Source organism: Dasypus novemcinctus, chromosome 1 (assembly GCF_030445035.2).
Source record: "Dasypus novemcinctus isolate mDasNov1 chromosome 1, mDasNov1.1.hap2, whole genome shotgun sequence".
Classification (NCBI taxonomy): Eukaryota; Metazoa; Chordata; class Mammalia; order Cingulata; family Dasypodidae; genus Dasypus; species Dasypus novemcinctus.
In genome coordinates, this window is record NC_080673.1 from 40279541 (window position 1) to 40292218 (window position 12678).

Below are 12678 nucleotides of genomic sequence, written 5' to 3' on the forward strand. Positions count from 1 at the left end.
ATGCAATGTCCAGAACCATGAGAAAACTGCTTCCTAGAGAAGAGGGGACATCCTTGTATAAACAGGGGAATTCCTAGGACCTCACAGGCATGCCCAAGAGAAGAAGCATTTGCAGAAAGGATCAGAGAGGCACCTGTACTTTGACCTGGAGCTATTCTCATTCAACCCACTGTATGGATAAGCCCTGAAGGCCAGCGCTTATACAGGTCAATCTGCAAAGAGTGAGAAAAGTGCTTTCTTTTTATTCCTCTTTTTTTTTTTTTATTAGCTACTGGCATTCAGGAAGAACTTGGTCATAACACTAGTTGGATATGAGTTTAAGAAATAGATGCCACAAAGTCTAAATTCCAGTGATAAACACATTGAAATATCAAAATGTCCAGGTTTCAACAAAAGTTGTAAAATACACAAAGAAATAAGAAACAATGGCCCAGGCAAAGGAGAAAGTTAAAGGATTAGAAACCATCAAGGAGGAGGCCCAAACTGGAACATACCAAGGACTTAAAAGTGTTAACTATGCTCCAAGAGCTAAAGGAAAACACGGGGCAAAGAACTAAAGGTTATCAGGAAAATGATAGGTAAACACAAAGAACATAATAGAGATATGGACATTTTGAAAAGGTACTAAACAGAGTTAAGACCACAGCAACAGAAATTTAAAATTCCCCAGGGGAGTTCAATAACAGATTGGAGCTGGCAGAAGAAAAAATGAGTGAACTTGAAGATAAGAAACAGAAAGAAGAGTGAAGAAAAGTGAACAAAGAGAAACCTGTGAGACACCATCAAGTGTACCAATATAACCACTGGGGGAGTCCCAGAAGGAAGGAAACAAAGGGGTAGAGAGAATATTCAAGGAAATAATGTTTGAAAACGTCCCCAATTTAACAAAAGACATGAAGCTACACATCAGAGACACTCAACGAACTTCAAAGAGGATAAACCCAAATAGTCCTATGCCACCACATTTTATAATCAGGCGGTTGAATGCCAAAGGTAAAGTGAGCATTATGAAAGTCCCAAAAGAAATACAATGTGTCACATACAATGGAGCCTCAATAAGATGAAGTGTCGATTTCTCATTGGAAACCACGGAAGCTAGAAGGTAGTGGGAAGACATATTTAAAATGATGAAAGCAAAAAACTGCCAACAAAGAATTCTGTATCTGGCAAAACTGTCTTTCAAAAACAAGGGAGTGATTATGACATTCCAGATACACAAAGGAAAGTTGTGCAAACTGAAAGGAAAGGACAATACGTAATATTTTACTTCCTACAGGATCTAAAAGGCAAATGCATAAAATTTAATGATAAATCAATGGTTTTAGACTCAATGTATAAACATGTAATTTCTGACAAGAAGTATATAAAAGGTGGGGGACGGAGGGGCACGGGAACACAGTTTGTGTATACAATTGAAATGAAATTGGTATCAAAGCAAATGAGATTGTTACAGATTAAGAATGTTAAATTTAGGGAAACGGACTTTGGCCCAGTGGTTAGGGCGTCCGTCTACCATATGGGAGGTCCGCGGTTCAAACCCCGGGCCTCCTTGACCCGTGTGGAGCTGGCCATGCGCAGTGCTGATGCGCGCAAGGAGTGCCGTGCCACGCAAGGGTGTCCCCGCGTGGCAAGGAGTGCGCCCGTGAGGAAAGCCGCCCAGCGTGAAAAGAAAGAAGCAGCCTGCCCAGGAATGGGGCCGCCCACACTTCCCGTGCCGTTGACGACAACAGAAGCGGACAAAGAAACAAGAAGCAGCAAACAGACACCAAGAACAGACAACCAGGGGAGGGGGGGAAATTAAATAAATAAATAAATCTTTAAAAAAAAAAAAGTTAAATTTAGTCCCCATGTTAACTACAAAGAAAATTAGGGTCTTCATATTCTAATTTTTTGCTTCCTCTACCCATGCAAACAACAAATAACTACAGACAATAACAACTTCTTTTTTGAAAGAGTGTGCTTTGCCCTCACTAAAGCAAAGAGTGAGGTAATCAGGATTCACCCTTCTATCCCCTCCTAGTTGACTCATTCTCTTGCCTTTATCACTTCAATTTCCTTCACTTCTCTGTAGTGCACCTCCAATCTTAGGGAGAAATGCAAACACACAGTTGCTGAATGACTACCATACATCTAAGCACCAATGGTGGACACCATTAGGATTATGAAAGAAGAAACAAAGTCTACAAAACACCAGAAATGTCTATTTTCTTCTTTACTAAAGTAGCCTATATTTTGTTTTGAACTTTGAAAAGAACAGTAAAAGTCATACTGCCTTAAGTCACAAAAGAGCTTGCTACAGTAAAGGTCTAGAAAAGGGAAAATATCGGCGAAAGGAGAAATATTCAAAGAGTCTAAATTTGTCCATACTAATGTGCAACTCACTGTTGTTAGTCAACAGGGTGAGAATATCAGATTAGTAAAGATTGTGTACGTTAAAGGTAAACACAACTATATCACTGGAGGTGGGGGTGCTGGAGAGTACAGAATATAGATATTAGAACTCAACTGTTTCTATTGAAAATAAATGATAAACGTAGATGTTTGCATTTATCATTCAGCATTAATGCACATACACAGATACACGTGTACTTTAAAGACCTACTCCTGCTTGTATTTACAAAGCAAGGCTAGATTAAGTACATATGAACACTTCACGTTTCAAAAATACAGCTAAAATCTACCTTCCAATCCCTCTCCAAAAATTAAAAAAAAAAAAAAAAAAAAAAAGAAAAAGATTCTAAGAAGGAAACAAACAAAAACACTACCACAATGTCTGATTACTAAAATACTAAAATTTATTACCATAGTCACAGGCCTGGTTCTTATTCCCTTACCCAAGAAGTATTTACTTTTACTTTATGCACCATTCTAATTCTTTGGTTGTCTGGCCTGCTGTTTTAGTAGAGAATTGTTGCTACTGGAAGACACTCCAAAAGCCATGATAAGAGAATGAAAAGAAAGGGGGAAAAAAAGGCTGGAAAAACAGCTCCATATACTGCCAACAGCCTTCAGGACATCATCAAACTACGAATTAGCATAATCAATGATGTTTGAGATGATTGTTTTTTAAAATCCAATATACAAAATTTAGGAAAGTAGAGAAAGTATAGTATATTTTGTTAAAATTCAAGTACTAAATAGATTACTTGCCAAGTACCTTTGAAAGAGATGTTAAGATGTAAGTTTAAGTATAGCTTAACAAAAGAACAAAAACCCCAGATTTGGGACATATTTTCAAACTGCCAAGAAAGCAAACAGGGATGAGAGACAGTTCCTAGGCCTAAAGGCTTACTTTTTCCTCCCTTTTTAAAAGCTAGTAAAAAGAAAAGGGTAAAAGTTACTCGACAATAACAAAAAACAAAAGTTTTGCAATGGATCTGTCTTAAGCTATTATTTAAAACAACAGAGACCAAAAAGTACTTCTTCATAGTTCTGAAGAGTTAAAAAAGATTAAAAGGTTTTTGGAGATTTTTTTTCTCCTAGGTATAGCTGATTATGGAGTTCAAATACAATATGATGCAAAGCTAATATACTCATCTGTAAAATGGGGATATTGAGAGTATCTGCTTCATAAGATTATAAACTTCAGGAAAAGAGGGTTTTTCGTCTTTTCTGTTTGCTGATGTATCCCCTGCACATAAAGTATTCAGTAAGTATTTACTGAAAGAAGGAAAGTATGAAGTTTGTATAGGGAAGCGGACTTGGCCCAGTGGTTAGGGCGTCCGTCTACCACATGGGAGGTCCGTGGTTCAAACCCCGGGCCTCCTTGACCCGTGTGGAGCTGGCCCATGCGCAGTGCTGATGCACGCAAGGAGTGCCCTGCCACACAGGGGTGTCCCCACGTAGGGGAGCCCCATGTGTAAGGAGTGCGTCCTGTAAGGAGAGCCTCCCAGCGCGAAAGAAAGTGCAGCCTGCCCAGGAATGGCGCCGCACATACGGAGAGCTGACACAACAAGATGACACAATGAAAAGAAACACAGATTCCTGTGCTGCTGACAACAACAGAAGTGGACACAGCAAATAGACACAGAGAACAGACAACTGGGGCGGGGTGGGGGGAAGGGGAGAGAAATAAAAAAATAAAAAAAAAAAATAAATGCCAATTCTTTAAAAAAAAAAAAAAAAGAAGTTTGTATAAGGATTAAGTGAAAGAATGTAAAAATACATGTACTGGACAAGTAAGAATTTTCTTCCCTGATTCATCTCTAAATTTGGAGATCCACTATGAAATTTCAAAAAAGTTGTAGTAAGAGAAGTAGTAATGACACAGGTGTAGCTTATCCTTGTGATATTTTGCTTACTTTTACTTACTCTGGCAAGAACCACATAAGCATACATGGTTTAGGGGTGTTCATTTAAAATAATTTTTCTCTCCCTTTTATAAAGGTAACACAAGCTCTCATAGAAAATTACAAAGAAAACAAAAATTACTTATAATATCATCATCTAGAGAAAACCATGATTATGATTTTATAGATTTCCTAAAGTCACTTTCTCTCTTTGTAGAGGTCAATAACCCCTAAATTAGATAAATTCCTTTCTTTACTTCAAATTAGCTTTGGATAGATCATCCATAAAATACGGGGATACTTCATTTAACACTTTACTATATAATACTGATTCATCGTGGGCAGTATGTCAAAAATATTTTTCAACTTAAAATTTATGTTAATTATATGTAAACAGTGATATATTCATATTCATCAAAATACTGAAAGTGTAACTGATCTATATTTCTCTTTTCTCTTATGATGAGCCATCTTACAGACTAATATCAATGTGCTCAATGAATGCAAAAAGGCTGCACTATGCTTTTGCTGGAATGATGCTGGGCAATTTTTCTAACTGTGCTGATGTTCTCTTTATTGCCATTGTAACATTTTCGAGTGAATAATTTTGACCCACAGTAGCTAAAAAAATATGAGTGTTAGTGCTTACTTGCTAGGTTCCAATGAAATGTTAAGAAAACAAGAAGGTAACAAAAGACAACTGAGACTTTAATAAAGCCCTTTGATATAAAGAAGAATGTAAACATTATGTTTCCTGGGAGGATGGAAAAATTCTTTTGAGAGGCAGATGGAAGAAACCACGGGCGAAAGCATGTCATGACTTCAAAAGATGTGAGGAGTACAGGGTGAGGGACTACCAATATGCAATGTAAGATTCCATCTCCACAGGACTGAGCTATACCTACTCTGTAATGTGTGCCTACCAGCTCCCCCATTTCCAGAACTGTGATCCACCACACAAAATGAAAAGGCATGTAATGAAAGAAATCTTAAGCATGTGAACCTGTCCTGTACTTAAACCAAAACTCAGGAGCCTATCTTATATAGATCCATTTCCAGATGAGGCCTTTGGCAAGTCCATCTTAGCCCTCACTGTTCTTAGTCCTTAGATGTACACACGTTACAAGAAAACAATGTGGATAAGTAATTTTTTGGCTTATTCCTTCTAGATTTTGCTAACCGCAGCCCTAAACTGGATCTTTTAGTCATTCTCATTTATCAGTTACAAGGAAGAATGCTGTTCTCTTCCTGAAATCTACACCTACCATTAATAAAAAGGTCTCAAAATATCTGGAGCAGAGCCCATCATTGTGTAACTTTTAAAAATACTTGCTATCAATACCAATCTGAAGATCAATTTTAATGAACATCATTTTTTTTTTGCCAACTGTTAAATGTGAAAGACTTGCATACTGGAGTTGATGATGACTTTTATGTCAGAAAGATAAATATATTTCGTATGTACTTTTAAAAAGTCAAATATTGATTATAAATGGAATTCTTTCTTGTGATTAACAAGAGAGAGTAATGGAAAATTCCTATTTATCTGTCTTTTGTCATGGTGATGTTAAAGCTCACAGAAAGATCTCAATGTAAAGAGTAAATTTACCTTATTTTCTTCTAGAAATTTCAATTTGATAGAAACATCATTGCGCATTTTGTCATATTTTTCCTTATGTGCTTGGAACAGATGCTGTGACTGCTCAATCTTTGGCAGAGTGTTTGCATCACGTGGTCCAAGATTCAGTTCTTCTAAATCAGTACGATAGGCATCATATTCAATCCTGGAAAGAAGAGAATGAGAATAACATACAACAAAAGCAGAGTGAAATATGGGAGATAAATTGTAAATATGTAATATTTTCATATTATATAACAATATATGAGTTGAGAAAAAATTAATCAGTCCCTTGAACTGAAATGAATTTATTCTTAACTCATACTAAATTTAACAAACTTGGCTCTTTCAGGGCCAAAGAGGATTATTCAGATTCATTAAACAAAAATCAAGTGAGCACGTACGTTCCTTATACTATGCATAAAGTAGAGCTATAAAGATGAACAAAGTTTATCCTCAAGAAGCTTACAGTCTAGGGGGAGAAGCATGGAAACAAATGTAACACAAAGAGATAACGGAAACTGCCATGAGAGAGGGGTAAAGTATGATGGAAATTAAGTACCTTATCAGGTATATAAAAGAGCCTCTCAGAATGGAATTAAAACATTATAATTTTGATGGCAGGGAGCCAGAAGAGATATGGTGTGGGGCATTTTCAGGATTTGGAGTTGTCCTGGGTGGTGCTGCAGGGACGGATGCTGGACGTCGTGTGTCCTGCCATAGCCCACTGGGTGGAATGGGGGAGAGTGTGAACTACAATGTGGACCACTGTCCATGTGGTGCAGTGGTGCTCCAGAATGTATTCGCCAGCTGCAGTGGATGTGCCGTGATGATGGAAGAGGTTGTTGATGTGGGAGGGGTGGGGTGGGGGTTATATGGGGACCTCATATTTTTTGAATGTAACATTTAAAAGAAAATAAAGAAGAAAAAAAAACCATTATAATTAAAGTTGAAGGATGGTAAACGCTTACTAGGTGAATGGAACAGGAACACTGGTAAAACAATTCAGGAAGAGAATAGCATGGAGAAAGGCAGGGATTGGTAAGATATGACGCATTTGGGAAGTAATTCAGTATTATGAGGGCCTACAGATGGAACATAATAATGGAAGGAATTAAAGCCAGATAGGTAGGCAGGGTTCAGATTAAGCAGAACCTCACAAACTGTACTAAAAGGATTAGACTTAATCCAGTAGGACAGGTGATGGATAATGTAGCAGTTTTATACGGTTATGAACTCCAGAAATAGATATTGGATTATGTTTGTAATCTGGTCTGTACATGGGTGTGATTGTGTTATGATTAGAGTTTTGATTGGGTCATGTCATTAGATAAAAGGCATGGCAAAGGACAGAGCCGAGGGTTCTTAATGTTGGAGTTTAGATGGTGGAGTTTGATGCTGAATTCTTAAGATGCAGCACCAGAGAAAGAGACAGAGCAATTTGCCTGATAGTTTACAGCTAACCTTGTGGAGAGAGGCAAAGCCTAGAGAGCCTCATAGTCTATAGCTGATCTTGTGGAGAAAACAGAGGCGCTGAGCCCAGAGGAACCCAGGAAGCCTGAACCCTCACAGATGTCAGCAGCCATCTTGCTCCAACATGTGAAAATAGACTTTGGTGAGGGAAGTAACTTCTGCTTTATGGCCTGGTATCTGTAAGCTCCTACCCCAAATAATACCCTTTAAAAAAACCCAACCAATTTTTGGTATTTTACATCAGCACCTCTTTGGCTGACTAATAGAGAATTTGGTACCGGGAGTGGGGTAGTGCTTTTGCAATTACCAATATGCTGGAATGATTTTATAAATGGATAAAGGGTATTTTTTTTTGGAGAAATTGTGAGATGCTTGATGGAAAAGGCCTAGATTGCTTTGAATAGACTATTGATAGCAATATGGATGTTAAAGAGACTTTTTATGATGCCTTAGAAGTAAATGATGAAACTATTATTGGAAACTGGAGGGAAGGTGAACCGTGTTTTAAAATTGCCAGAGAACTTAGCAAGATTAACTCCTGGTGGTTCATGGGAGGCAGAATTTGAAAATGGTTAGCCTGGGCCTTCAGCTAAAGAAATTTCCAAAGCAGACCCAGAAAATGTGGCTTGGCTTCTACTTGTAGCTTATAGTAAAATGCTAGACAACAGAGATATACTGAGAGCTGAACTGTCAGGCACAAAGAAAACAGAAACTAATTCTGGAAATTCCAAGTGTCTGGAAATTAAGCTCCCAGAAGAAAGTGCCCCATTGGAGGACTTAAATAAACTTGGAACTTGTAAGTCAGGATTGAAAATACTGTTATCGGAAAGACTTGTGGAAAGTCTTACTGTCTGATGGCTTGGACCCCTGCGTCTTGCATGCTAAACCAAACAAGGTTTTTGAGAGAGCTGTATGAACAAAACCACTGTCAGCCTGGAATAAAAGGGACATGGAAAGAAGAGAATGAAGTGGAAATGACTTCAAGAGGAAAACCATGGAAGCTGAGATCTGGAATGAAGACATGACCTTGGGCCAAGAGAGGAACTCCTCCCACGTGTACAGAGAGGGGGAGTTTGCCCCAGCAACTGAAGAGGGTGGATGTTCCCACCCAATGTTTTGGGAGAGTTCTGTCACCCCAGGGTATAGAGAGGGTGGAGCACTGGGATAACTATTGAAAAACGCTGAGTTAGAGAGTGACATGACTCTGTTCAGGACAGGAAGATGATTCTAATGGTTATGTAAGGAATGGAGAATGGACTGAGGTGGAAGATTAAGAAACAAAAAACAAGGAAACCAATTAGAAGGCCATGGGCAAATGAAAAATGAGTTACGGAATCATGACAATGGCAGTGGAGCTAAGAAGAAAGAGCAGATACAAAAATTTAGGAGGCTAGACTAACTTGCTATGATAACAAGTTAGTTAATTCAAGGATCTGTAGACAAACTAAATCCCTACTCTGCCCTTCACTAGTTCTAAGGCTTTGAGTTAATTTTTTCATCTCTTTGTGCTTCTATATAACCTTCATACATGTAAATCATTTAGGGTACCTGGTTACAACAATTATCTTTAGACTACTTATTACTATGACCAGACTAGAAAGGGAACAGCCAGAAGCAGATATTTAAAAATAAGAAATGAAAGAGGAAAAAAGAACTAAAATAAATAGTAATATGTGGTGATTTAATGTAAAGACAAAAATACATAATGTCCTTTAACAGCCTCTGAACACATTTCTAAACAGTACTGATCCAGTTTAACACAGTTACAAAACTGACCTTATATCCCTTAATCTTTACATTCAGAATTTGTAAACATATCAGAGTAAAAACTTTCCATAGAAGCTCTTCTTATAGTGGTCATATCAGGAAGAGAAGTATAGTACTTTTTCAAAATGCAACTCTTTAAGGTTGTAAGTCTGAACCGAGTTCATATCAGTAAAGTTAATGATAATTGGTTATTTTATGGCTTATTTAAGACTTTCAGAAAACGTGTTCATCTCTGAAAAGTTTTCACCACAATTAAGTCCCTTGTGCTGCTACAGAGGAGTGCTGAATGGGTTTTAAGATTTTCTATCATGAAACACCACAGGGCTAGGAAATACTTGTACATGATGCATAATAGGGAGCACTGAAAGGCCACCCAGGCATTTGCCTAATTACCACTTTCTGTGGCCATCAATAGATGACCTTGCCCTATAAGTCAGCAATTTTTGGTTTTGACAGAAGAAAATTCAGCTACTGAGAAAATTTTAAACTGGGATTCTTTCTTTGAATAGTATTTCTCAGTAGGCAGTGTTTCAGTCTTTAAGTTATATTATAGCATTAAAACTGGTTCACTCCTCAGCTAGCTCACAAATGGCACAGAAATTCAAACTCAAAGCTAAACTTAATGAATAAAGACTTAACTTATAATCACAATTAAAAATGATCAATTAGAGATTAAAGTTACTGTTGGTTTTTAAAATATACATGGTTATCTGAAGGTTTCCTTTAAGTAACCAGCTACCAAGTAAATATAAACAGACCAATAATTTAGTCCAAAAGTTTAAAACAAATCTATGTATTAAACTGAGATCTTTTTTTTTTTTCTTTGTAAATATTTTTTTAATTGTATTTGACATTAGCACCAGTGCAGAACATGCTCAGCATCATAAGATCTAAAACACCAGCACAAGTTTTAACCATCTTTAAAAAAACATGTCCTTCTTATTAAGATGTCAGACTAGCAGTCATCAGATCAATAAATCTAACTCATATGATTAAATTTTCACTGTACAAGTTTCTCTTTTAGCATAAACTGAGATCTTATACCACATTGTACTTTGCCATATTTTTCATAAGATATGAATATTATTTTTCATAATTATATGTAAAATGTTTAGATAGAACCACTTCAAGCTTAAGGACTATTGATCAACAATGAAAGGCAGGAAGCCAATGGGTTCTCATCTTGGCTTTGAAATTGATCAGAAATGAGCAAATCCTTTAACTCTAGAGCATCATTTTTCTCCTCTGTAAATTATAAAATGTTTTGTATATAAAAAATGACTTTTCTGATAAATCATGTTTTAATTATGGTTTTTTTAATTAGAGAAGCTATGGGTGTATGGAACAATCAGGCACAAAATGCAGAATTCCCATATACCACCCTATTATTAACACCTTGCTTTGGTGTGGAACATTTGTTACAACTGATGATAGCAAGTTTTAATAATTGTACTATTAATTATAGCCCATAGTTTAAATTTAGGATATACTGTTTATGTAGTGGAGTTCCAAGGATTTTTTAAAAGAAATTATCCTATTACCATATATAAAATCTGATTTCCCCTTTTAATCACATTCAGGTACCTGTTTCAGGGCTATTAATTATGTTCAGAATGTGGTGACAAAGTCGCCACCATCCATTACCAAAACAATTCCATTGCTCCAAATAGGAATGCTGTACATTTAAGCCTTAAATTCCCATTCCCTTTCCCCACCCCACCCCCTGGTAGCCAATATTCCAGGTTTTGATGCTATGAGTTTGCTTATTCTAATTATGTCAAATCACTGAGATCACATAATGTTTGTCCTTTTATGTCTGGCTTATTTCATCAACATGATGCCATGCTGGTACATGTGTTGGGACTTCATTCCTTTTTACCACTGAATAATATTCCACTGTATATATATACAACACATTTTATTAATCCATTCATTGGTTGATGGACATGTGAGCTGCTTCCATCTTTTGGCAATTCTGATTAATGCCACTCTGAACATCAGTGTGCAAACACCTGTTTTGAGTCCCTGCTCTCAATTCTTTTGAGTATATGCCCAGTAGTGGGATTGCCAGGTCGTATAGTAGTTCTATACTAGATATCCGAGGAAATGCTCAACTGTCTGCAACAGTGGCTACACACTTTCCTTAAAAAAATAGCAGCCACCCTAATGGGTGCGAAATGATATATCATTGTGATTTTGATTTGCATTTCTTCTCAGGAGAGGAGTCTATTTAAGTCTTTTTTCCTCCATTTTTAAATTGGGTTGTTTTTTATTGTTAAGTTGAAGAATTTCTTTATATATTCTGGATATTAAACCCTTTTTGGATATGTGATTTCCAAATATTTTCTCCCATTGGGTAGGCTGTCATTTAAATTTCATGATACAGTCCTTTGATGCACAAAGGTTTTAATTTTAATGAGGTCCCATTTATCTATTTTTTTTCTTTTGTTACTTGTGCTTTGAGTGTACAATCTAAAAAACCACTACCTAACACAAGGTCCTGAAGATGCTTCCCAACATTTTCTCCAGGAGTTTGATTAATTCTGGCTCTTATACTTAAGTCTTTGATCCTTTTTGAGTTTATTTTTGTATAAACTGTGAGGAAGGGATCACCCTCCTATTTTTTTTGGCAAATGGAGATCCAGTTTTCCCAGCTCCATTTGTTGAAGAGTCCATTCTTTCCCAACTAAGAGGTCTTTGCCACTTGGTCAAATATCAGTTGGCCATAAATGTGAGTAAGTCTGTCCCTGTGCCAGTACCATGCTGTTTTGATTATTGTTACTTTGTAGTAAGTTTTAAAATCAGGAAGTGTGAGTTCTCCATCTTCATTCTTCTTTTTCAAGCTTCATTCTGTTGTGGTCAGAGAAGATACACTGTATGATTTCAATATTTTTTAAATTTATTGAGACTTGCTTTGTGATTCAACATCTGGTCTATCTTGGAGAATGATCCGTGTATACTCACGAGGAATAGGTAGTTTTTCTTGGGTGAAGTATTGCACATGCCTGTAGTTCTAACTGGTTTAGAGTATTGTTCAAGTCTTGTATTTCCTTACTGATCTTCTGACTAGATGTTCTATCCATTACTGAAAGTGGTATACTGAAATCTACTACTATTAATGTAGAATTGTCAATTTCTCCCTTCCAATCTGTCAGTAATAGCTTCAAATGTTTGGGAGCTCAGCTATTCAGGTGCATATATACTTGTTACATCTTGTTCAACTGTCCCCTTTATACAATGGCCATCTTTGTTCCTTGTAACTGTTTTTGACTTAAAGCTATTTTATCTGATATTAGTATAGCTATTTCAGCTCTCTTTTGATTACTATTGGCCTAGTATATTTTGTTCCATCTGTGGCAGTTTAAAATTATTTTATGAATTCCCAAAAGAGAAAGAATATGTTTGTAAACTCATCTTTTCCTTTGAATAGGATACCCTTTATTGGATTAAATTCAGTTGAGGGGCCTCTTTGATTAGATTATCCAATAAGATCACCTTAGTGCTTTGGATTGGACTATGTCAGTGAGGCAT

At 36.7% G+C, this 12678-nt stretch overlaps 1 protein-coding gene across 5 annotated transcripts in view; it reads right to left on the bottom strand.

The window, feature by feature from the left end:
• Positions 1-12678, bottom strand: part of ARFIP1 (ARF interacting protein 1) — a 134220-nt gene that overhangs the window by 19829 nt on the left and 101713 nt on the right. For all 5 annotated transcript variants that reach the window (XM_071214438.1, XM_058281119.2, XM_071214437.1 and 2 more), the window contains one exon: positions 5899-6073. In XM_071214438.1, the coding sequence (XP_071070539.1) occupies positions 5899-6073 (175 nt within the window). The remainder of the gene's footprint in view (positions 1-5898; positions 6074-12678) is intronic.